The 25740-nt window shown below is 45.0% G+C and overlaps 1 protein-coding gene across 1 annotated transcript in view; it reads right to left on the reverse strand.

Moving 5' to 3' along the window:
* Positions 1–2407: 2407 nt before the first annotated feature.
* The window catches only part of LOC140731920 (uncharacterized), a 51834-nt gene continuing 28501 nt past the window's right edge, over positions 2408–25740 (reverse strand). Inside the window, 1 exon segment of the mRNA XM_073053906.1 lies at positions 2408–6684. Coding sequence (XP_072910007.1) covers positions 4886–6684 — 1799 coding nt within the window. The 3' untranslated portion in view covers positions 2408–4885.

Raw genomic sequence — 25740 nt, forward strand, 5'->3', positions numbered from 1 at the left:
TCTCCACCACTGGGGAAATGTACTACACTTGTCGTACAAAAATACCATTTCTTTCTGTCACAAAATTGAACCTGTATTATTTCAGAGTGCTTTGGTAAGTATCTTCGTGCAACATGATGCTGATGCTACTTGAGCACTTGAGTACAGACCCACGGCTATGTCACTGTGTCACATGGAAGCATAAATTGATTCAGCAGACAACAGAATGTACCCTGTCCTTGAATTTGTGTTCAAAGGGGTGCTGGTACTGTTTCTTTTTGACAAAGCGATTACCAGCTCTTGGGCACTGCTAATCTTCCCTTGCTGCAAGTAAATATAAACACACTTATGATTGATCCACTGAGTTAATTGTTGTTGGTTACCAGATACAGTGAAGAGGTGCTTAACACCATCTCCTACATGGACACCCACTCTTACCTGCACTCGTAACTTGCTGCCCCCTGCTTCACCAACTGAACACTATACCCTACCACAATTCAGTCGAAACTGAAAACCCATTCCGTCCATTGAACCTCTCCACAAAATCCATCATGGCTATTGGATTTTCCTTCTAAGCTCCATACTGCTGCCTTCTGCCTGTCACCTTTGACACCCTTATAATCAACAACCCACCATTTACTTTCTTAAAGCCCGTTACGCCACTGGTGTTTGCAGGAGCAATGAGAGATTGCAGAAGATGTTCACCAGGATCTTGTCTGGATTGGAAGCATGATCTACCATGTAAGGAGAGTTCGGACAAACTTGGGCTCTTTTTTCTGGGGTGGAGGCTCAGGATAGATCTTGATAATAATATGAAAGACCTCCATAGAGTAGATAGCTGCCATTTTTAATCTTATGGGTCACAAAGTCTAATACCAGAGATTATGCATTTAGAGAGATAAGGGACCTGTGCCATTAATTACCATGGATCAAAGGCCAAGTTATCCTGTTTAGTTAAAACATGCAATGACAGGTGCTTGATTCATAAAGGCATCAAAGGTTATGGGGTGAAGGCAGGAGAATCCGGTTGAGAAGAAAATAAAAGCCACTGGGACAGCTACAGAAAAAGGAAACTTTAGAGGGAGGCGTGTCAAGCACAGACAGATTGGATAGACTCGGATAGGGCTTCTTCTCTGGCACGGAGCAGTGGGGCTGAACACCGGTTCGTTTTCCACTCTCTGACCTTCACTGAGATCATTTCTCATCAGTACATGTTTTACAAACAATACATTTCAATGTTCAGATTCAATGTATATTTATTATCAGTGTGTTAACCAGAATCTATGAAAAATTCATTTTCTTGTTGGCAAGGCAACTTAATGCTCACCCCCAGCCAGAGGTAGGGAATGGGGTCAATTCCAGAGGGGGTGGGTTTTGTGAGCGTGGGGCTTTGTGAAGGAGCCCAAAATCCATCCTCCTCATTTCATTTTTCCCTTCTCACTCCCCTCCCTCACACTCCACTGCATGTTTTGTGTGTGACAGCTTTCTCACCTGCCTGCCCACTTCACCCTCCATCAACGATGTCCCCTCTCCCTAACACACACTGCAATTGTTACGATCCAGCAACAATGAATATATAATTGAGACAGGTTTTTCATAACAAATAAAACATATATTAAACGCTGCTATAAATAACCCAAACATAAACAAACGACTAACTTAATCATAAGTCGGCTGCGATACGGCAGCTCAAACAGTTCTTAAAGCGAGAAATGCAAAATCAGTTCTTTAAAGTAGTATTGCAAAAAAAATTCAAAATGATTTACAGTCAGTTAGGAGAGACTTTCCCTTGAAACAATTAAATCTTCTTTCGTGACGTTACTGCTGATCCCAGATAAAGTATGCTTTGCCGAGAGATTTACGATTGAAGGAAATAAAACGGCTTAAAGGCACTGACCTTTCCTTGGTGAAACTCTGTGTCCAACTCTTTCTGCTTTCAGAAATGCAGGAGTTATCTTGGACACAAGATACTAATTCCTTGCACGAAGATTAAATAAGGTCGAATCTGTTTAACGCCAACAACAACTTTCCTCGATGCTCCAGCTTCCCGAACTTCGATAAATCTTCACTCTCCAACTGGACTGAACTGGCAGTATTGTAGCAAAACTGCCGGCAATAACCTTTGAGACTTAAGGCATAAAGAAAATTCCACTTTAAAACAAAACTGCGTCATGACATCAAATACGCAGCAGAACAGAGTCACTGGTGAATTTAACCACGAAATACCCTGTGTCACAGGGAGGGTTCTCCTTTTATACCCTGTTGAAAAAAGCTATCACATGACCTCTCACTGGTGGGAAAATTACGTCACTCCACCATCACAAGAACATTACATCATGCCCAGCAAAACCTCAATTACATCATGGTCATGTGACAGTCACAAGATACCCTCGTAACACAATCCATGTGGGCTCAAATAATCCAAAGATCTTTTCATATCTTTTATTATTATTAACCAAAATACAAGAGTACATTGAAGTAACACTTACAATATCTCAAAAGAGGAAAAAAAAATATTAAGGATTGAAAAATATCGTGACACGAAAAAAAAGAAAAACAACCCTACTAAAGCAAGAAAAAGGTGAGATAAAAATCCCATTAGGTGTTCAACCCCGGTGCCATGCGCCAATTCTTGTAAGTGACATTTACCAATTCTTGGTCTTTTATCATTCCAAATAAAAGATGAGATAATAGATTCAATTTGATCAAAAAACTTCAGTCAAAAAAACAGGGATATTCTGAAAAAAACAATTTTTGGTAAAATCATCATTTTGACTATATGGATGTGGCCAGCAAGTGAAAACGTAAGTGGGTTCCATCTGCTAAATAAATACTTCATAGAATCTACCAAGGGAACAAAATTAGCAGTATAACGATCCTTATATTTTTTAGTGATTATAACGCCTAAATATCTAAAGGAATCCATAACTTTGAAGAGTATTATCATATATTGAAACAGATTCATTTAAAGGAAACAGTTCACTTTTATTAAAATTAATTTTATATCCTGAAGAATCTCCAAATTCATTAAATAATTTTAGCAAGGCAGGGATAGATTCCTCAGGAGTTAAGAGCTGTCTCTTAATTTAGCACCTTATTTTCTGAACTCCCTTTGCATAATATTGTTACTCCACCCCACTCCCATCTGAGCCTCAGGCTCCATCCACACTAGACCAGATAATTTTGAAAACGCCCATTTCACGTAAAAACGATAAGTGTTTTTAAAAATATCTCTGTCCACATTGAAATGGATATTTCGGTGAAACTCCTACTGCGCATGTGCAGGACACATCTACCAAAAATAAGCAATATGTTTGGTGTTGAATCTCGCCGTGAAAGTGCGCATTTGTGGAGTTACAGACTAGAAAAGCTTAAAAAGTGGGCAGCTGTGGGCTCTTGTTCAGGGGACTTAAAAGTAAAAAAAAAACAAATACTGGAGCGTATGGAGGCAACCGACAGGGTGTTCATGGAGAGTATGAACCAGCTGATGACAAAAATTGAAAACCTGACTAACTCTGTTGTATTAATAATGCACCTTGTTAAATGTGTAAAACATGTCTGCATCAGTATTATTTTGTATTTCCATACAATGTTACATTAGGCTGTTACACATCTATTGTCAGAGAAGTACTTGCATAAATATGTAAACCACCTTCATACAAGCAAGGACAGAAAACAGGGCCAACTGAGTATACTTATTTATTCAGTAAGTTATGGGTCAAAGTATTTGGTGAATATATCTCTAAGTCTTCTGGCTTCAGTCTCGTTGCCGTCTGTTCTGAAATTGTTAGATTGTGTGGGGGGTTGCGTTCAGGAAAACAATGAAATGGCGCGCTGCCGTCTGACGGCATTTGCAGATTTCTCCGGTTACCCCATCCACACTGATCTGCCCAAGCGGTGTTTTCAAAATTACACACCTTGGACAGTGTTTCTGAAAAGCTCCGATTTTGGGGGACAAAAAAACCCATTTTAGTGTGTATGAAGGGTAATAATGAAGAGAAAAAGCTTTGGTTACTGATTTATCCGGTGTAGTGTGGATGTAGCCTCAGAGCCATACCAAACGGCAGAGACCCTACAGCTGTGAGTTTCCTTTGCTCGGTCATCCCCAATGGTATGTAAAGTGATAAAACCTGTTGTTCAGGGAGATGGCCACAGAGGTACACTGCACTCACTGTTTAACCCTTTCCCCTTCCTGACTGTCACCCTGTTTTCTGTGCCGTGACCTTGTGTGCAACTACCTTTCTGTATGTCCTATCACCCTTTCAGCCACCCGAATGATCTGGAGTTATGTGGAATGTTCGGAGCTGAAGCTGGATGGATTTCTCACAGGTGTAGTTATCAGGGACACACGAGGATCCTCTGCCATCCTACATCCCGCAAAATGACACTTCCACTATCCTGCCTGGCATCTCTGCTGTTCTAAATGAGCAAATGTAAAAAAGGGGGTAAAAAAAATATACCTGCAGCATATTTTTGCCTTTTCTGATTAAAGGCTCTCTGCACTGAAACCTCAAAGAGGGAAAGCCTCAAAGCCTCCACTCCAACTCTGTCCACTCCACTCCGCTCTACTTGCTCCTGCCTAACATTAAGTTCTTCTTGACAATATATCCTGTACACTGCTTGGACACTGCTCAGAGCTTTAATAAATATTGTCCTGAGTCACTGCTGTTAAGACTCCATAGTTGAACCGAGTGAATAACGTGCTCTCAAGCTTCTGATCTCTCCGATTAGTGATGGGTCAAAGCTCGGCAGGGTGACACAAGGATGAATGGCTGATTGAAACCCATCCCGCATTCAGAGCAGGTGACGTCCTTCACCACATTGTGAACCGGTCACTGTCTCTGTAGTCTGGATAAGTGTGTGAATGCCTTCCCACAGTCTGAACAGGTCAACGTCCTCTCACTGATTAAAACAGTTTGGTGTGTTGGTAGGCGAAGTGTCTGAGGAAAGTGAACAGTTTCTCACTCATGTGAACTAACTGATGTTCTGTCAGTTGAGATGACTGAATGAATTCCTTCCCACACTCTGAGCAGTTGAATGGCATCTACCCAGTGTGAACTCGCTGATGTTTCTTCAATTGAGATGACTGAGTGAATCCCTTCCCACATTCAGAACAGGTGAATGGCTTCTCCCCAGTGTGAACTCGCTGATGCACTTTCAAGTCAGATGACTGAGTGAATCCCTTCCCACATTCAGAACAGGTGAATGGCTTCTCCCCAGTGTGAACTGACTGGTGTGACAGTAGGTGAGAAGACTGAGTGAATCTCTTCCCACATTCAGAACAGGTGAATGGCTTCTCCCCAGTGTGAACTCGCTGGTGCACTTTCAAGTCAGATGACCGGATGAATCCCTTCCCACAGACTGAGCAGATGAACGGCCTCTCCCCAGTGTGAACTGACTGGTGTGTCAGTAGGCGAGAAGAGCGAGTGAAACTCTTCCCACATTTGGAGCAGCTGAATAGTTTCTTCCCAGTATGAAGTTGCGAATGCTCTTTCAAGTCCCATGATCGTGCAAATTCTTTGCCACAATCTGAGCAAGTGAATGGTTTCTCCCCAGTGTGAACTCGTTGATGTGCTTTCAAGTCACATGACCGTGTGAATTCCTTCCCACAGTCTGAGCAAGCGTACGGCTTCTCCCCAGTGTGAATTCGCTGGTGAACTTTCAAGTCAGATGACCGTGCGTACCCTTTCCCACAAACTGAGCAGGTGAATGGTTTCTCTCCAGTGTGAACAAACTGATGTTTCTTTAGTTCAACTGACTCAGTGAATCCCTTCCCACAGTCTGAGCAGGTGAATGGCTTCTCCCCAGTGTGAATTCGATAGTGCTTCACAAGTGAGGATGACTGAGTGAATCTCTTCCCACATTCAGAGCAGCAGAATGGTTTCTCTCCAGTGTGTACTCGCTGATGTACCTTCAGTTGAAATGACCGAGCATATCCCTTCCCACATTCAGAACAGATGAATGGCCTCTCCCCACTGTGAAGTCGCTGATGTTCCTTCAGTCGAGATGACCGAGTGAATCTCTTCCCACATTCAGAGCATGTGAAAGGCCTCTGACCAGTGTGAACTCGCTGGTGCGTCAGGAGTTGAGATGGCCGAGAGAATCCCTTCCCACAGTCTATGCAAGTGAATGGCCTCTCTTCAGTGTGAACTAACTGATGTTCTTTCAGTTGAGCTGAATGAGTGAATCCCTTCCCACAATTGGAGCAGGTGAACGGCCTCTCACCTGTGTGAATTCTGTAGTGCTTCACAAGGGTGGATGACTGAGTGAATCCCCTCCCACATTCAGAGCATCTGAATGGCCACTCCCCCGTGTGAACTAACTGGTGAGTCAGTAGGTGATTTGACCGAGTGAATCCCTTCCCACATTCAGAACATGTGAATGGTCTGTCCCAGGTATGAACTAACTGGTGTGTCAGTAGGGCAGATGACTGAGAGAATCCCTTCCCACATTCTGAGCAGGTGAATGGCCTCTCCCCAGTGTGAACTCGCTGGTGTGTCTGTAGTGTGGATGAGTGAGTGAATCCCTTCCCACATTCAGAACATGTGAATGGTCTGTCCCAGGTGTGAACTAACTGGTGTGTCAGTAGGGCAGATGACTGAGAGAATCCCTTCCCACATTCTGAGCAGGTGAATGGCCTTTCCCCAGTGTGAACTCGCTGGTGCATCTGTAGTGTGGACGAGTGAGTGAATTCCTTCCCACAGTCTGTGCAGGTGAATGGCATCTTCTCAGTGTGAACTCGCTTATGTTCATTCAGTTAAACCCTTTCACACATTCAGAGCTGGTGAATGACCGTTTCCCGCTGTAAACTTGCTGGTGTCACTGCGTGTGTTTGAGTGTGTAAATGCCTTCCCACACTCACAGCAGGTCAGTGCCCTCTCACTGGTGAATTTTCAGATATATCTTTAGCATCGATGAGAATGAATTGCTTCCCGCAGTCAGAACATCTCACTATGGTGTGAACTTGCTGATGTATTTTCAGGCTGGATGACTGAGTAGTTCCCCTCCACACACATAGCAGGTGAAAGTCAGACATTTGAATCGCTTGTAGAATTGATCTCCAGTGAACAAATGCTGGTGTCTTCTCAGCACCCTGGTTCCAGTGAATAACACTGAGTTACAACAGAAAACTTCATTTCAGACACAAAGTACATTTCCAGTTTGGATGAGATACATCTTCATCTCCAAGGATCGACAACAGATGTGTTGGTGTTGCAAAGAAAATATTTGCTTACTCCTTAAATATCCGTTCAGAGACGGTGAACTGACATGCTGCTGTGTTTGAGATTCCCGTGCACAAGTGTTCTGTTATTTTAGACCTGTAAAAATATTTGCAAAAGATATCAGTGGATGAAGGACAATATTTCAGGTGAGATTCTAAGGGGAATCTGTGATATAAGACTGTGGCTAACAAGGGAAGTCAAGGACAGTTTAAAAATAAAAGTAGTATAACATAGCAAAGATGAGTGGGAAGCCAGAGGGTTGGGAAACTTTTAAAGAGCAACAGAAGATAGCTAAAAAGGCAATACAGGGATAAAAGATAAGGTACAAAGGTAAGCTAGCCAAGAATATAAAGGAGGATAGTAAAAGCTTCTTTAGGTATGTGAAGAGGAAAAAATTAGTTAAGACCAAAGTTGGGCCCTTGAAGGCAGAAACGGGTGACTTTATTATGGGGTACAAGGAAATGGCAGATGAGATGAACAGGTACTTTGGATCTGCCTTCACTTGGGAAGACACAGACAATCTCTCAGATGTAATAGTGACCAGAGGACCTAGGGTAACAGAGGAACTGAAGGAAATTCACTTTAGGCAGAAAATGGTGTTGGGTAGACTGATGAGACTGAAGGCTGATAAATCCCCAGGCTCTGATGATCTGCATCCCAGGGTACTTAAGGAGGTGGCTCTAGAAATTGTGGATGCATTGGTAATCATTTTCCAATGTCCCATAGATTCAGGATCAGAGGGTCCCTCCCACTTTTTAAGAAAGGAGGGAGGGAGAAATCAGGGAATTATAGACCATTTAGCCTGACATCAGTGGTGGGCAAGATGCTGGAGTCAATTATAAAAGATGCAATAGCATCACATTTGGATAGCAGTAACAGGTTCGATCCGAGTCAGCATGGATTCACGAAGGGGAAATCATGCTTGACTAATCTTCTGGAATTTTTTGAGGATGTAACTGTGAAAATGGACAAGGGAGAGCCAGTGGATGTAGTGTACCTGGACTTTCAGAAAGCCTTTGATAAGGTGCCACATAGGAGATTAGTGGGCAAAATTAGAGCACATGATATTGGGGGGGAGGGTAGTAACATGGATAGAAAATTGGTTGGCAGACAAGAAACAAAGTGTAGGGATTAATGGGTCCTTTTCAGAATGGCCAGCAGTGACTAGTGGGGTACCACAAGGTGCTGGCACTGCAGCTATTTACAATATACATTAATGATTTAGATGAAGGGATTAAAAGTAACATTAGCAAATTTGCAGATGACACAAAGCTGGGTGGCAGCGGGAAATATGAAGAGGATGTTAGGAGAATGCAGGGTGACTTGGACAGGTTGTGTGAGTGGGCAGTTGCATGGCAGATACAGTTTAATGTGAATAAATGTGAGGTTATCCACTTTGGTGGCAAGAACAGGAAGGTAGATTACTATCTGAGTGGTGTCAAGTTAGGAAAAGGGGAAGTACAACAAAATCTAGGTGTTCTTGTACATCAGTCACTGAAGGTAAGCATGCAGTGAAGAATGCTAATGGTACGTTGGCCTTCATAACAAGGGGAGTTGAGTATAGGAGCAAAGAGGTCCTTCTGCAGTTGTACAGGGCCCTGGTGAGACCACACCTGGAGTATTGTGCTCAGCTTTGGTCTCCAAATTTGAGGAAGGACATTCTTTCTATTGAGGGAGTGCAGCGTAGGTTCACGAGGTTGATTTCCGGGATGGCGGGACTGTCATATGTTGAAAGATTGGAGCAACTGGGCTTGTATACACTGGAATTTAGAAGAATGAGAGTGGAATCTGATTGTAACATATAAGATTATTAAGGGATTGGACACGCTAGAGACAGAAAACATGCTCCCGATGTTGGGGGAGCCCAGAACCAGAGGCCACAGTTTAAGAATAAGGGGTAGGCCATTTAGAATGGAGTTGAGGAATAACTTTTTCACCCACCAAGTTGTGAATCTATGGAATGCTCTGCCCCAGAAGGCAGTGGAGGCCAATTCTCTGGATGCTTTCAAGAAAGAGTTAGATAGAGCTTTTAAAGATAGCGGAGTCAAGAGATATGGGGATAAAGCAGGAACGGGGTACTGAATGTGGATGAACAGCCATGATCACATTGAATGGTGGTGCCGGCTCAAAGGGCCAAATGGCCTACTCCTGCACCTATTGTCTATTTTAGGCTGTTGTGAGCTTTGGAATCACAATGTTACAAAGTTCATCTCCAGTTGTAGCCGAAGGGTTAGTAATGTACTGTAAATTCCTATGTATATTTATGAACTCATCTTCTAAGTGGGCAAGGATCAGGCATCCTAACTGAATAGCAGATTCTCTGACTGTATTCCTGTCTGTATGAGAATGGGCTATTTCTGCCCTCAATCAACCTGTGACTTGGCTCAATTTCTCCTGTCCTGGTAGCAGCAGAGATACTGAGGAGCAGATTGGGAGGCAGAGTTTGAAAAGGTGCAAAAATAACAGGGTTGTTATCATGGGTGACTTTAACTTCCCTAATATGGATTGGCATTTGATTAGTTCCAAGGGTTTAGATGGGGCAGAGTTTGTTAAGTGTGTGCAGGACAGATTCCTGTCACAGTATGTTGACAGGCCGACTAGGGGGAATGCTATACTAGATCTAGTATTAGGTAACGAACCAGGTCAGGTCACAGATCTCTCAGTGGGTGAGCATCAGGGGGGCAGTGATCACCACTCCCTGGACATTAGACTTATCATGGAAAAGGATAAAATCAGAGAGGACAGGAAAATTTTTAACGGGGGAAGGGCAAATTATGAGGCTATAAGGCTAGAACTTGCGGGTGTGAATTGAGATGATATTTTTGCAGGGAAATGTACTATTTGTACATAAAGGTCGATGTTTAAGGATCTCTTGCTGGTTGTTAGGGATAAATTTGTCCCGGTGAGGAAGATAAAGAATGGTAAGGTGAAGGAACCATGGGTGACAAGTGAGGTGGAGAACCTAGTCAGATGGAAGAAGGCAGCATACATGAGGTCTAGGAAGCAAGGATCAGATGGGTTTATTGAGGAATATAGGGTAGCAAGAAAGGAGCTTAAGAAGGGGCTGAGAAGTGCAAGAAGGGGGCATGAGAAGGCCTTGGCGAGTAGGGTAAAGTAAAACCCCAAGGCATTCTTCAGTTATGTGACGAACAAAAGGTTGACAGGAGTGAAGATAGGACTGATTAGAGATAAATGTGGGAAGATGTGCCTGGAGGCTGTGGAAGTGAGGGAGGTCCTCAATGAGTATTTCTCTTCGGTATTCACCAATGAGAGGGAACTTGACGGTGAGGACAATATGAGTGAGCTTGATGTTCTGGAGCATGTTGATATTAAGGTTGTTAAAATATATTAGGACGTATAAGTCTCTGGGGCCTGACGGAATATTCCCCAGGTTGCTTCATGAGGTGAGGGAAGAGATTGCTGAGCCTCTGGCTGGGATCTTTATGTCCTCGTCCACGGGAATGGTACCAGAGGATTAGAGGGACGCAAATGTTGTCCCCTTGTTCAAAAAAGGTAGTATGGATAGTCCGGGTAATTATGGATCAGTGAGCCTTATGTCTGTGGTGGGAAAGCTGTTGGAAAAGATTCTTAGAGATAGGATTTATGGGCATTTAGAGAATCATGGTCTGATCAGGGACAGTCAACATGGCTTTGTGAAGGGCAGATCGTGTCTAACAAGCCTGATAGAGTTCTTTGAGGAGGTGATCAGACATATAGATGAAGGTTGTGCAGTGGATGTGATCTACATGGATTTTAGTAAGGCATTTGACAAGGTTCTACACGGTAGGCTTATTCAGAAAGTCAGAAGGCATGGGATCCAGGGAAGTTTGGCCAGGTGGATTCAGCATTGGCTTACCTGCAGAAGGCAGAGGGTTGTGGTGGAGGGAGTACATTCAGATTGGAGGGTTGTGACTAGTGATGTCACACAAGGATCTGTTCTGGGACCTCTACTTTTTGTGATTTTTATTAACAACCTGGATGTGGGGGTAGAAGGGTGGGTTGGCAAGTTTGCAGACGTCACAAAGGTTGGTGGTGTTGTAGATAGTGTAGAGGATTGTCGAAGATTGCAGAGAGACATTGATAGGATGCAGAAGTGGGCTGAGAAGTGGCAGATGGAGTTCAACCAGGAGAAGTGTGAGGTAGTACATTTTGGAAGGACAAACTCCAAGGCAGAGTACAAAGTAAATGGCAGGATACTTGGTAGTGTGGAGGAGCAGAGGGATCTGGGGATCCACAGATCCCTGTAAGTTGCCTCACAGATAGATAGGGTAGTTAAGAAAGCTTATGGGGTGTTAGCTTTCATAGGTCGAGGGATAGAGTTTAAGAGACGCGATGTAATAATGCAGCTCTATAAAACTCTAGTTAGGCCACACTTGGAGTACTGTGTCCAGTTCTGGTTGCCTCACTATGGGAAGGATGTGGAAGCATTGGAAAAGGTACAGAGGAGATTTACCAGGATGCTGCCTGGTTTAGAGAGTATGGATTATGATCAGAGATTAAGGGAGCTAGGGCTTTACGCTTTGGAGAGAAGGAGGATGAGAGGAGACATGATAGAGGTGTACAAGATATTACGCGAGGAAACGATATGAGTAAAAAGGTAAGGTCGGTAGGTTTTTTTTTCCATTTATTCTGACTAATTTGGGATCAGGTAATGGGGGAGACAGTTAGAGCAGTGGTGTGCTCCATATGCAGTATGTGGGAGGTCAGGGTCAACACAGTTGACCTGCAGCTGCAGCTCCTATCAGACCGAGTTAGGGAATTGGAGCAGGAGCTGGATGAACTACGGATCAGTCGGGAGGCAGAGACAGAGATAGTTAAGAGTTATCGGGAGGTAGTTACACCAAATAGACAGGAGGTAGGCAACTGGGTGACTGTCAAGAGAGGCAGGGGGAGCAGAGCACCCCTGTGGCCATTCCCATCAACAATAAGTATACCGTTTCGGATACTGTTGGTGGGGATGACCTACCAGGAACAAGTTGCAGTAGTCCTGTCTCTGGCACTGAGGTTGGACCCTCAACTAGGAAGGGGAGGAGGGAAGAGAAGAGAGTGGTAGTGATAGGGGATTCTATAGTCAGGGGGGCAGATAGGAGATTTTGTGGGGAAGATCGGGAGTCTCGGATGGTATGTTGCCTCCCTGGTGCCGGGGTCCAGGACATCTCAGATCGGGTGCAGGTTATTCTTGAGAGGGAGGGCAAGAACCCAGATGTTGTGGTCCATGTAGGGACCAACGACGTGGGTAGGAAGAGTGAGGGGGTCCTGCGTAGTGAGTTCAGGGAGTTAGGTGCGAAGCTGAAGGGCAGGACCTCCAGGGTAACAATCTCAGGATTGCTACCTGTGCCACGTGCGAGTGAGGCAAGGAACAGAAGGATTATACAGATTAATACGTGGCTGAGAGGATGGTGCAGGAGGGAGGGCTTCAGGTTTTTAGATAATTGGGCTTTGTTCCAGGGAAGGTGGGATCTGTTCCGACGGGACGGTTTACACCTGAACTGGAGCGGTACTAAAATTCTTGCAGGAAAATTTGCTAGTGCTGCTCGGGGGGGTTAAACTAAATTTGCAGGGGGCAGGGATCCAGAATGTGAGAGAGGATAGCGAGATGAAGTATAAAGGACAGGTGGGGACTACACGGTTCCGGAATATTAAGTGTGTAGTAGAGAAAGGTGAGGCGAAACAAGTGATAAGTAGGGCACATGTACAGAGGGATGGTCTGACGGAACATGGAGTTAAATCTGCAGAAAGAATAAGTAAATTTAGGAAGGACAACAAAATTCAAGGGGCGTATAGCCCGAGGGGAGTTCAGGGAGCTGGGTTAAGCACAATAGACAGCGATTTAAACAGAGAGAGGAGAAATGGGCTAAAAATTCTATATCTGAATGCACGAAGTGTCAGAAATAAGGCGGATGAGCTTGAAGCTCAGGTGCGAATGAGTAACTATGATGTTGTTGGGATAACGGAGACATTGCTGCAGGGGGATCAGACCTGGGAAATGAATGTACAAGGGTATACGTGCTATCGTAAGGACAGAAATGTGGGCAGAGGGGGTGGGGTGGCCCTGTTGGTGAGGAATGAGATTCAGTCCTTTGCAAGGGGTGGGGGGACATAGGATCAGGAGAAGTAGAGTCTGTGTGGATAGAACTGAGGAACAGTAAGGGCAAAAAGACCCTAATGGGTGTTGTCTACAGGCCCCCAAACAGTAGCATGGATATTGGGTGCAAGTTGAATAGGGAGTTAACATTGGCATGTGGCAAAGGTAATGTCGCAGTAGTTATGGGGGATTTCAACTTGCAGGTGAACTGGGAGAATCAGGTTGGTGCTGGACCCCAGGATAGGGAGTTTGTAGAGTGCCTAAGGGATGCATTCTTGGAACAGCTTGTACGAGAGCCGACCAGGGACAAGGCTATTCTGGATTTAGTGTTGTGTAATGAACAGGATTTGATAAGCGATCTTGAAGTAAAGGAGCCATTAGGAGGTAGTGACCATAATATGATAAGTTTTCATCTGCAATTTGAGAGGGATAAGGGCAGATCGGAGCTGTCAGTGTTGCAGTTGAACAAAGGAGACTATGGAGCCATGAGGGTGGAGCTGGCCAAAGTTAAATGGACTGATATCCTAGCAGAAAAGACAGTGGAACAGCAATGGCAGGTATTCTTGGGAATAATGCACAAGGTGCTGTTATGAATGTGAAGCAACTCTGAGGGGCTGAAGGGTACAAAGTCGCCCCCTCCTTTTTGAGAATCGCAAGATCGCTATTAATTTGGGTCTGGGACCCAGGAAATGAGAGAGAGACACGCAGAATACACAAGATTTGGAATGTGTCCTGGCCTCAGCGAAACAGAACCACTGAGAACGGCCATTGTCTCTTGGAGACGGAATTGTGTACTGAGTACTGTACTATTCATTGAAACCCCTCAGGGGACAACCAGAGTGGTCTGGTTGAGGGATTGCATCATCCCAACCTGATTGACATCTGAGACCCCGTGAGTAAGGATAAAAGAGGGTCTGGGGAACAACCCCTTTAGACGCACCAGGAGGAACGCTGGAAATCCAGTGACAGCGTTTTATAGCGAACGCCGGTGAGAGCTCGTGTGCGTCCTCCCTTGCCAGGGTGGCGGGCTCATCATGGAAGAACGGTTTAGCTAAAGGAGAGGCCACAAGTGAAAGGCCACGACAACGAGACTCCTGACGGATTGAAATCATAAAAGGAAAGTCGGCAAGTTTTTCTCCAAATCTCTCTCTCTCTCCAACCATTGCAACACAGTGGTCCCCAACGGCTGCAGCCTGCATGAACTGAGTGAACTTTATATTTCCATCGGACAATACATTATCCCCTAGACAACGATAGAGCTTATTTCTTATTGATTATTATTATACCCGCACTTTTAGATTTAGTATTGACGACATATATTATCTGTATATTTGCATTGATATTATTTTTGTGTAATTTTACTAATAAATACTGTTAAAAATAGTATCATCAGACTTCAACGGACGTCTCCATCTTTGCTGGTAAGTGACCCAGTTACGGGGTTTGTAACAGTGCAAAATCAGTTCATCCCCCGGAGAAGGAAGGATTCAAAGGGGGGAAAGGGGCTACAGTGGTTGACAAAGGAAGTCAGAGATTGCATAGCATTAAAAAAAAAAGTATGACAGAGCTAAGGTGAGTGGGAAGACAGATGATTGGGAAATTTTTAAGGAACAACAGAACTTAACTAAAAAGGCAATACGGGGAGAAAAAATGAGGTACGAACGCAAGCTAGCTAGGAATATAAAGGAAGATAGCAAAAGCTTTTTTAGGTATGTGAAGAGAAAGAAGATAGTTAAGAACAATGTTGGGCCCTTGAAGAATGAATTGGGTGAAACTGTTATGGGATACAGAGAAATGGCAGAAGAACTTTAGATCTGTCTTCACTGGGGAAGACACAAGCAATCTCCCAGATGTATTGATGGGCCAAGGACATAGGGTAACAGAGGAACTGAAACAGATTGACACTAGGAAGGAAACGGTGATGAGTAGACTAATGGGACTGAAAGCTCACAAGTCCCCAGGTCCAGATGGTCTGCAACCTAGGGTACTAAAGGAGGTGGCTCTGGAAATTGTGGATGCACTGGTAATCATTTTCCAATGTTCCTTAGATTCAGGATCAGTTCCTGAGGATTAGAGAATGGCTAATGTTATACCACTTTTTAAGAAAGGAGGGAGGGAGAAAACAGAGAACTATGTTAGCCTAACATCAGTAGTGGGGAAGATGCTAGAGTCCATTATTAAAGATGAAATAGTGGCATATCTAGATAGCAGTGACAGGATTGGGCCGAGCCAGCATGGATTTACCAAGGGCAAATCATGCTTGACTAATCTATTGGAGTTTTTCGAGGATGTAACCAGGAAGTTAGACAAGGGAGATCCAGTGGATGTAGTGTACCTCGATTTTCAGAAGGCATTTGATAAGGTCCCACATAGGAGACTGGTGGGTAAAATCAGAGCTCATGGCATTGGGGGGAAGATATTGACATGGATAGAAAACTGGTTGGCAGGTAGAAAGCAAAGGGTAGCGGTGAATGGGTGTTTCTCGGAATGGCAGGTGGTGACTAGTGGGGTGCCACAGGGCTCGGTATTGGGACCACAGCTGTTTACGATTTACATCAACGATTTAGATGAAGGTATTGAGAATAACATCAGCAAGTTTGCTGATGATACTAAGCTGGGTGGCAGTCTGACATGTGATGAGGATGTTAGGAGAATTCAGGGAGACTTGGATAGGCTGGGTGAGTGGGCAGATACTTGGCAGATGACGCTTAATGTGAATAAGTGTGAGGTTATCCACTTTGGGAGCAAGAACAGGAAGGCAGACTATTATCTGAACAGCGTAGAGTGAAGTAAGGGAGAAATACAAAGAGATCTAGGAGTCCTTGTTCATCAGTCACTGAAGGTGAATGAGCAAGTGCAGCAGGCAGTGAAGAATGCTAATGGAATGTTGGCCTTCATTACAAAGGGAACTGAGTATAAGAGCAAGGAAATCCTTTTGCATTTGTACAGGGCCCTGGTGAGACCACACCTGGAGTATTGTGTACAGTTTTGGTCTCCAGGGTTAAGGAAGGACATCTTGGCTGTAGAGGAAGTGCAGCGTAGATTCACAAGGTTAATTCCTGGGATGTCCGGACTGTCTTACGCAGAGAGGTTAGAGAGACTGGGCTTGTACACGCTGGAATTAAGGAGATTGAGAGGGGATCTGATTGCAACATATAAGATTATTAAGGGATTGGACAAGATAGAGGCAGGAAATATGTTCTAGATGCTGGGAGAATCCAGTACCAGAGGGCATGGTTTAAGAATAAGGGGTAGGTCATTTAGGACGGAGTTAAGGAAAAACTTCTTCTCCCAGAGAGTTGTGGGGGTGTGGAATGCTCTGCCTCAGAAGGCAGTGGAGGCCAATTCTCTGGATGCTTTCAAGAAGGAGCTAGATAGGTATCTTATGGATAGGGGAATCAAGGGATATGGGGACAAGGCAGGAACCGGGTATTGATAGTAGGTGATCAGCCATTATCTCAGAATGGCGGTGCAGGCTCGAAGGGCTGAATGGTCTACTTCTGCACCTATTGTCTATTGAGTCAGCTACACCTTTCCTCATTCCCTGTCACGGCCACTGTTGAACTTGAACCCATGCGAGGTCATCAGTCGCCTAAACGCAGTGAACCCTCGCACTGGGGATCACTGGTTGGCCTCGGGTAACCAGCAGCCTCGCACAGCCGGTGGGAAGTGCTGTTGGTACTGGCCTGGAGCGCAGACAGATGGGCGCCTCCTCTGAACCTGTTCAGCACACTGAATGTTGGTGGGGAACCGGTGCTAAAATATTCGCAAACAATCTAATTCAGGCTCAGGGTTTGGTAAGTACCAGAGCAGCTACCACGCTGCGATCTACTGAAACAAACTTTTGTCGGCAGATAGATCCTACAAGGGGGGCGGGTGCATGCCCTGTCGCGCTCTGTCGGTCGCTCTCTCCGGACTGCGACCGCCGCAGCATGGGCACGGGGACCTCTAGCCCTGACCTTGTCCTCTCACCCCACCCACTACCAGTCGCACCTGGTCAAGGCGGCTGGCAGGCGGGAGGCTGTCTAGCTGTCTAATTAGAAATGGGGATGGGGCCGGAGGATTGGCGTATTGCTCATGTGGTTCCATTGTTTAAAAAGGTTTTGAAGAGTAAACCTAGTAATTATAGGCCTGTCAGTTTGACGTCAGTGGTGGGTAAATTAATGGAAAGTATTCTTAGAGATGGTATATATAATTATCTGGATAGACATGGTCAGATTAGGAACAGTCAGCATGGATTTGTGCATGGAAGGTCATGTTTGACAAATGTTACTGAATTTTTTGAAGAGGTTATGAGGAAAGTTGACGAGGGTAAAGCAGTGGATGTTGTCTATATGGACTTCAGTAAGGCCTTTGACAAGGTTCGGCACGGAAGGTTAGTTAGGAAGGTTCAATCGTTAGGTATTAATATTGAAGTAGTAAAATGGATTCAACAGTGGCTGGAAGGGAGATGCCAGAGAGTCGTGGTGGATAACTGTTTGTCAGGTTGGAGGCCGGTGACTAGTGGTGTGCCTCAGGGATCTGTACTGAGTCCAATATTGTTTGTCATATACATTAATGATCTGGAAAATGGGGTGGTAAATTGGATTAGTAAGTATGCAGATGATACTAAGGTAGGTGGCGTTGTGGATAATGAAGTAGGTTTTCAAAGCTTGCAGAGAGATTTAGGGCAGTTAGAAGAGTGGGCTGAACGATGGCAGATGGAGCTTAATGCTGATTAGTGTGAGGTGCTACATTTTGGTAGGAATAATCCAAATAGAACATACATGGTAAATGGTAGGGCATTGAAGAATGCAGTAGAACAGAGTGATCTAGGAATAATGGTGAAGGTGGAATCTCATGTGGATAGGGTGGTGAAGAAAGCTTTTCGTATGCTGGCCTTTATAAATCAGAGCATTGAGTACAGGAGTTGGGATGTAATGTTAATATTGTACAAGGCATTAGTAAGGCCGAATTTGGAGTATTGTGTACAGTTCTGGTCACCGAATTATAGGAAAAATGTCAACAAAATAGAGAGAGTACAGAGAAGATTTACTAGAATGTTACCTGGGTTTCAGCAGCTAAGTTACAGGGAAAGGTTGAACAAGTTAGGTCTTGATTCTTTGGAGCGTAGAAGGTTGAGGGGGGACGATAGAGGTATTTAAAATTATGAGGGGGATAGATCGAGTTGACGTGGATAGGCTTTTTCCATTGAGAGTAGGGGAGATTCAAACAAGAGGACATGAGTTGAGAGTTAGGGGACAAAAGTTTAGAGGTAACACGAGGGGGAATTTCTTTACTCAGAGTGGTAGCTGTGTGGAACGAGCTTCCAGTAGAAGTGTTAGAGGCAGGTTTGGTATTGTCATTTAAAGTAAAATTGGATAGGTATATGGACAGGAAAGGAATGGAGGGTTATGGGCTGAGTGCGGTCCGTGGAATTAGGTGAGATTAAGCGTTCGGCAAGGTCGAGATGGCCTGTTTCCGTGCTGTAATTGTAACATGGCTATATAATGAAGCCCTCAAAACTTCGGTAACTTGAGTCCAGAACCCTGCACTTGAAGACAAACCCGTTGAGTTTTTTTTCACGTGAGCAAGGGGGACAGAAGCTAAGTGCCCAGAACCGCGAAAACTAAATTGCGGAATAAACTGGACATAAGGACCCTGCTTCGAGTATCGTGTATTCCGGTCATGTTTACCACCAACCCCCCGTCGGCCGGTCGGCGGTGCAAAAAAGGCTGGGGACTCCTGGTGTTCATACATTATTTCTACTTCTGGGTTCCGGGTTTTACTTCCGTTCTTTCAGCCCCGATTCACATAACTAATTGATTTGGAGTCGATCTTCCTCTCACTAAGGCCGACATAGGGGATATTGGGCTTAAAAAGATTGGCGACTACAAATCTATCGGAAGAAGTACAGTCGACGTTTCGGGCCGAGACCCTTCGTCAGGACCTATCTGCTCGCTGTTCAATGATCCAGCGATCCGCATTCGCCGCAGGATTGGCTGCGGCTCCGGCGCTCATCAGCCGGAAGGTCCCTGGGGCCCGAGTACAGATTGAGGGGCTGAGAAACAAGGAACCGGGGTTACCGTGGCGTTTAGTAGCAGTGTGGCCGGAACTCAGTAATTGTACTTCAGTCGCGGTTCAAACACCGGTGATTAAAGTCCCCGTCCTACCTGCGGCCGACCCTTCCGTGCCTCTTGTCTACTGAGCGCATGCGGTATATCCGGGATCAGCTCAGACCTCTACGCATGCGCATTTGGTCCCGATTGGGAAATGCGTTACGGTTGGCAGATTTAAAAACTCACATAGAAGTGTGCAGACTTTACGAAAAATAAGACATAGAACTATAATAATGTACCAATTTACAATAATAATAAAGGAAATAATAAAGCAGAGGCTACTGTACTATGACGTGTGTTCTCATGTCGCACAAAGATGAACTGTCGGAGTGCAGTAGAACAGAGTAATCTCGGAATAATGGTGCATAGTTCCCTGAAGGTGGAATCTCATGTGGATAGGGTGGTGAAGAAAGCTTTTGGTCTGCTGGCCTTTTTTAATCAGAGCATTGAGTATAGGACTTGGAATGTAATGTTAAAATTGTACAAGGCATTGGTGAGGCTAAATTTGGAGTATTGTGTACTGTTCTGGGCACCGAATTATAGGAAAGACGTCAACAAAATAGAGCGGATACAGAGGAGATTTACTAGAATGTTACCTGGGTTTCAGCACCTGAGTTACAGAGAAAGGTTGAACAAGTTACGTCCTTTTTTTTGGAGCGTAGAAGTTTGAGTGGGGACTTGATAGAGGTATTTAAAATTATGAGGGGGATAGATAGAGTTGACGTGGACGGGCTTTTTCCCTTGAGAGTAGGGGAGATTCAAACAAGAGGACATGATTTGACAGTTAAGGGGCAAAAGTTTAGGGGTAACACGAGGCAGAACTTCTTTACTCAGAGTGTGGTAGCTGTAAGAACGAGCTTCCAGTGGAAGTGGTAGAGGCAGGTTCGATATTGTCATTAAAAAAAATGGATATGTATATGGACAGGAAAGGAATGGAGGGTTATGGGCCTAGTGCAGGTTGGTGGGACTACGTGAGAGTAAGCATTCGGCACGGACTAGAAAGGCCGAGATGGCCTGTTTCCGTGCTGTAGTTGTTATATGGTTATATGGTACACGCTAATTCTGTAACGATCCGTCTTCGCTTTCGCTGTGAAAATGAGTGCTATCTCTCTGTGCCTTGTTGGTCAGAGAGGGAGCATGTGGCATGTCGAGCTGTCGGGTAGACAATAGTCTTTGTTGACTGCAGATGTACTGTTTTCCATAGATGCCGCCTGACCTGCTGAGTTCCTCCAGTATTCTCTGGGTGTTGCTATGGTCTCCCTTTGGGTGCTTTCCTGTTGCTTGGTGGGTAGTGGGCACTGAAGCTTTTTGCTGAAACAGGCAGTGGTGGAGGGAGGAGACTGACCCGTTGATGCTTGCTGCTACTTCATATATGTCAAACTCAAGCCCCGCAGGCCAAATCCGGCCCACGGTGGAATTATCTTTGGCCCGTGAGATAATATCTAATTACCATTAAAGCTGGCCCCAGTAATCGAAGCGCCTATGGTGTATGATATGGCTAATGCTGAGTTTATTCAGGTACCAGGTTTTCAGGGTTTTTAGTGTTTATTCGGCAGTCTTGTTCGGCAGTCTTCTTCATAAGAAACGGAATTTGTAAAGTGAAACACTTTGTAGTTATAGCAGAGACTGAGACACATGAGAGCAGGCTGAAAAAACGGAGGCAACGAAAGCTGCGTTCGCACGCGTCCGACTGATCTGGCCCGCATGAAGCTGCATTTTGCTCAATCCGGCCCGTGACCTAAAATGAGTTTGACACCCCTGTGCTACTTGGCCCGGGCGAGGGAGAGATGAAGCTTTGGGGTTGTAACGTTTTTCTCTTGTTCATTCTTTTTGGATTCTGTTTATCATGGATGTCTGTGAAGACAAGTATTTCGGGTTGTAAACTGTATACATTTGCTGATAATAAATGGAACCATTTGAGTGGCAAATGTGAAGGTCGGCACATTCCAAAGACGTGTTATGCTAATGGAAAATCCTGCAGTGATTGTGGAAGTGGACACAGCAGAGTCTTAAGAGCCCATAATGTTGTGCCGACAATTTAACCTACTCTAGAAACTCCCTCGAATTTCCCTACCACACAGCCCACTATTTTTTAAGCCCCATGCACTAATTTAAGAGCTCTGATATGGAGTCTTGACATAGAGAAGGGGTTTTCATGGAGTATCTAGAAACTGGAGCTGAACTTAGAATTAACAGTTCTAAACGGTGGGGAAACAAAGTTATCATGCCGGAATAGACCCACGAACTGGTGACCAGTGGTTCTGACGCCAGGGCTCTTATACTGTAGTTCTTTACGGAGACCAGGTGTGCTGTCAGCAAGCAAATTAGCACTAAGTGGGAAGTTAACGATTAGAATCAAGGTATAATCGATGGAGATTAGGGGCAAGATAGAGAGTTGATAATCGGGACCATGGCAGTACCCTTCTCCCTCAACGGGAGCCTCCAGGCGATCCACCAGGCTTGTCCAGATGGCTTGATGGATATCACGGATGAGGGAAGCATCCAAGATGAAGGAGTGGGGAATCCAGGCCGTATCCTTCCCTATTGACCAGGTACTGGAGGCCTCTGCCTTGCGGCGTACATCCAGCAATCACCCGATGGTGTACGCTGGGTGGTCGTCAATGATCCGGGCGGGTGGAGGGCATTCGGCTGGAGGGCACAAAGGGCTGTCAGATACCGGTTTCAATTGGGAAACGTGGAATGTAGGATGGATGTGCATAGATTTAGGCAGTTTGACTTGGACTGCTGAAGGGTTGACAATACTCTCAATCTTGAATGGTTCCAGGAAGCAGGTGGCGAGTTTCTTGGGCTCGCTCTTGAAGAGGATGTCTTTAGAAGAGAGCCAATCCGTCTGCCCAGGCCGATAATCAGGTGCAGGAGTCCACCTGTGTTAGTCTGTATGCTGCGCACGTTCAACTATAACATCTTCAGTCCTGCATTGATCGCCCTTATCGACGTTATCCCATTTTAACGCTGCAGGTAATCCAGTTGATTGCAATTTTGCCCTGACATCAGCCTTTGCTTGCTAGTACTCTCACTGCATTCTACCTCTGTTGCCAAACAGCTACCTCATCCCCAGCACCATCACTCTGGTTCCCATCTCCCTGACAAGTTATTTTAAACACAAGGTCTAACAAACCTGCCCACGAGCATACTGGACACTGCCAGGTTCCCATTGTACAGATCATTCCGTCCCCAGAAGAGATCCCAATGACCCAGAGATCTGATGCAATGCCCCTGCACCAGTTCCTCAGCCACACATTCATCTGCCTAATCATCCTCTTCTTACCCTATTTTGAAATGTTGCCTCACCTGGAAGGACTGTTTCTGAGCCAGAATGGAGCTGAGGAAGTAAATGGGAGCGTGTAGAACTTCCCTCGCTTGTCAGGATATGTTCCTGGAGGGAGAGTGGGGGGTGGGTGGGTAGTAAGGTAAAAACAGGAAGGTAGTGTCAGAGGTGGATTGACCCGATGCAATAGCGCAAGGTACCACAAATTCAATGAAACAATAAAACAAGCGATACTTCCTGAAACTTCACTTTTTATTCATGCATGCTATGGGGGAAAGTTACAGACTGATCTCCCAAAGAGAAAGTCCGGACACTACTCCCCCCCCACCCCGAACACAATTCCACACAATTTATAACATTCATCATTGCAGGAAATATTATAATTATGCGACGTAATACAGTTTTAGAATAGTTTCAATCACATGGTAAGGTACAATTAGATGTAAAATCATTATTGGTTAGTTATAATTATTTCTGCCAAGACCAGCATGGATACAATCTAAGTTCCTTATGTTGACACCTGCCCCTTCTCTCCAACATTCTACCACACCCTCTTCGCTGTCCTTCTTCTATCTAGTTATGTTATACCTCAAAAATGCTTTGTGCGACCAGATAATTCTTTATTTAGACCTATGTCTACCACTATTAGGGAACAATGTCTGGTACATCATTTGTTGCTGGGTAAGGTTTCCTTTTTGGCTGTATAGCAATGAACATAAGGTACCTATAAGGTAATTGATCATAAGCTAATCATACCCCATAATCCATTCCCCCATTTACCTATCCCTCTACCTAAGTTTACCTTTCCCTTCATCTTCCCCCCCCCCCCCTTTTATCGTACCATGATAACCAACTACACTGGGGTCGAACAGGACGTCATCATCAGCCTTTCCATGAAAATTCTACAACCAGTATTTAGGCAGGTCATCATCACACAACACACAATAATTATTACAATAAGAACAAACAGTAGATAAGCCCCCCAAGATCCTCCTAGCAACCATCCCAACCAGCCCTCTCTTATCTGTGGACCTTGCATGAAGTCATCCAATTGTTTCTTAATAGACTGGATAGCATGGGTGACATTGTAGGACTCATCAGTAACATGGGTGATGCATTTGTCTTCAACTATGGCGCAGACCCCTCCCTGCTGGGCCAGTTGATAATCCACAGCATACCTGGTTTGCTGCACATAGAGTCGTAATTCCACCAGTTCCCTGTTAACAGCCTCCAGGCCTTCCACTGTACTGTTTCCCAATGCTGTTAGCCCACAAATAAGGTAGTGATGGTTCTTTGCAGCCATGACTTCTGCCAAACCCCCTAGAGAGAGAGTGCTCAGGAACCCATAGCCCAGAGTAACAGGATTCCTCCAGTCAGTACAGAACTCCTTACTCACGGCTCAGGCTATCTGTCGTCGCCGAACGTGAGCTTTCTGGGGGCAGGGAACAGAGTGGTCCAATGGTTCCCACCGCAAAGAGGGTAGGTGGAGTGGTGGTGGTTGTAGTATAGGTGCTGTTAAACAGGAACACGTATCCGGGCTTGGTCGGATAGCAAGATTTCTTATGAAGTACTATTGTATCATACCGCAAATACTCCAGGATACAGGGAGGAGTATTCAAAAGTCCCTGAACCAGCTAACACACGAGTCCCATTACAATATCCACATACATACTGAACTCCCCTTAGAGAGGGGCATGCATTGTTTTTGGATACATTCGCAAGAGAATATTCCTTTGTCTATCCTACATCGGTGGTCCAAACATTGTTTCTCCAGGCAAGGTATTTCCCTGAGGTATCTTGGTGAAAACGCATCCCCATCCCTTTCCCAGGAAACAGAAGGGATAATCCCTGGTGCTTCGACAGCTTGTACTAGATACCCACTCTTCCCCATCCCCCAGTGCATGTCGTTCGCGGGTCACCAAACACTCAGGGTCCGTGGCATGGTTATCACCTATGCCCTCAATACAATATCCCCTAGCCCCTCTATCCCTTTACATTCTGACCCTGAACCATCCTCCACTGTTAGGTCACGTACCTTTCAGGCTAGGGCTAATGGGTTAGCTACAAACAGTGCTTCCACAGATAGTACCAAAGAATAACAAGCAGTACAGTTACCGTTCAGTCGTTCATGTACTTGATAAAACAAGTTGTCCTCTAAGGAATCAATTGCAACACACAATAAAGAAATGAGTCCACAATGGTTAATTGCAGCCAGGAAGCCATCTTTTACAGCCACTGAGGTGTATCCAACGTTCCTGGCCTTGTACTTTAACTGCCGTCGGCGTTTGAAATAATATCTGGAATGGTCCTTTCCACCGGGTCCAAATTTGGGATGCTCCCAATCCCCAATCAGTACTGAATCTCCAACTGTCAGCTCCAGCCATTCCGGTCCTTGCCCTCCGGAATCCTTAAGGGTATTCTTTACCTGGGAGTGGAGAAACTTTAAAGAGGACGTTAATTGACCAAAGTACTTCTGCAATTCATCCTTCATGATGAGGTTGCATGTTGGCGTCCCATGGGGTCCTTCTAGGACGCCCCTCAACAATTTCAGCTGCAAATACCCCTGTAGTAGAATGTGGGGTAATTCTCATATGGTATAAAGCTAACGGAAGGACCTTCAGTCAGCTCAGTCTGGTTTCGGACATTAACTTAGTCAGCTTAATTTTTTTCAGGGTACCATTAGCCTGTTCCACTATTCCTGCAGCCTTTGAGTGGTAGGCACAGTGAAACTGCTGTTCAATGTGTAGCACTCTACATAACTCTTTATTTACTTTTCCCACAAAATGAGGGTCATTGTCCAAACTTATCTGTGTGGGTTCCTCAAATCTTGGTATAAATCTTGCCCGTAGGAGGTCCTGTATGAAGTACCACTCTGGCCTCCCGGTTTTGGAACCGGCAAGATAGGAGGACTGGCAAGGGGACTGGCAAGGGACTAGAATGCCCTGCTTACAGAAGGATTTTATGAGATGGATGATGCCGTCAACTGCCTCCTACCAGAAAATTCTGCCTACGTCATGGTTTCCTGGTCCCTGGCTGGTTATTACCCTTCTGCTGCCTCAGCTGTCC

Source organism: Hemitrygon akajei, chromosome 8, assembly GCF_048418815.1.
Source record: "Hemitrygon akajei chromosome 8, sHemAka1.3, whole genome shotgun sequence".
Classification (NCBI taxonomy): Eukaryota; Metazoa; Chordata; class Chondrichthyes; order Myliobatiformes; family Dasyatidae; genus Hemitrygon; species Hemitrygon akajei.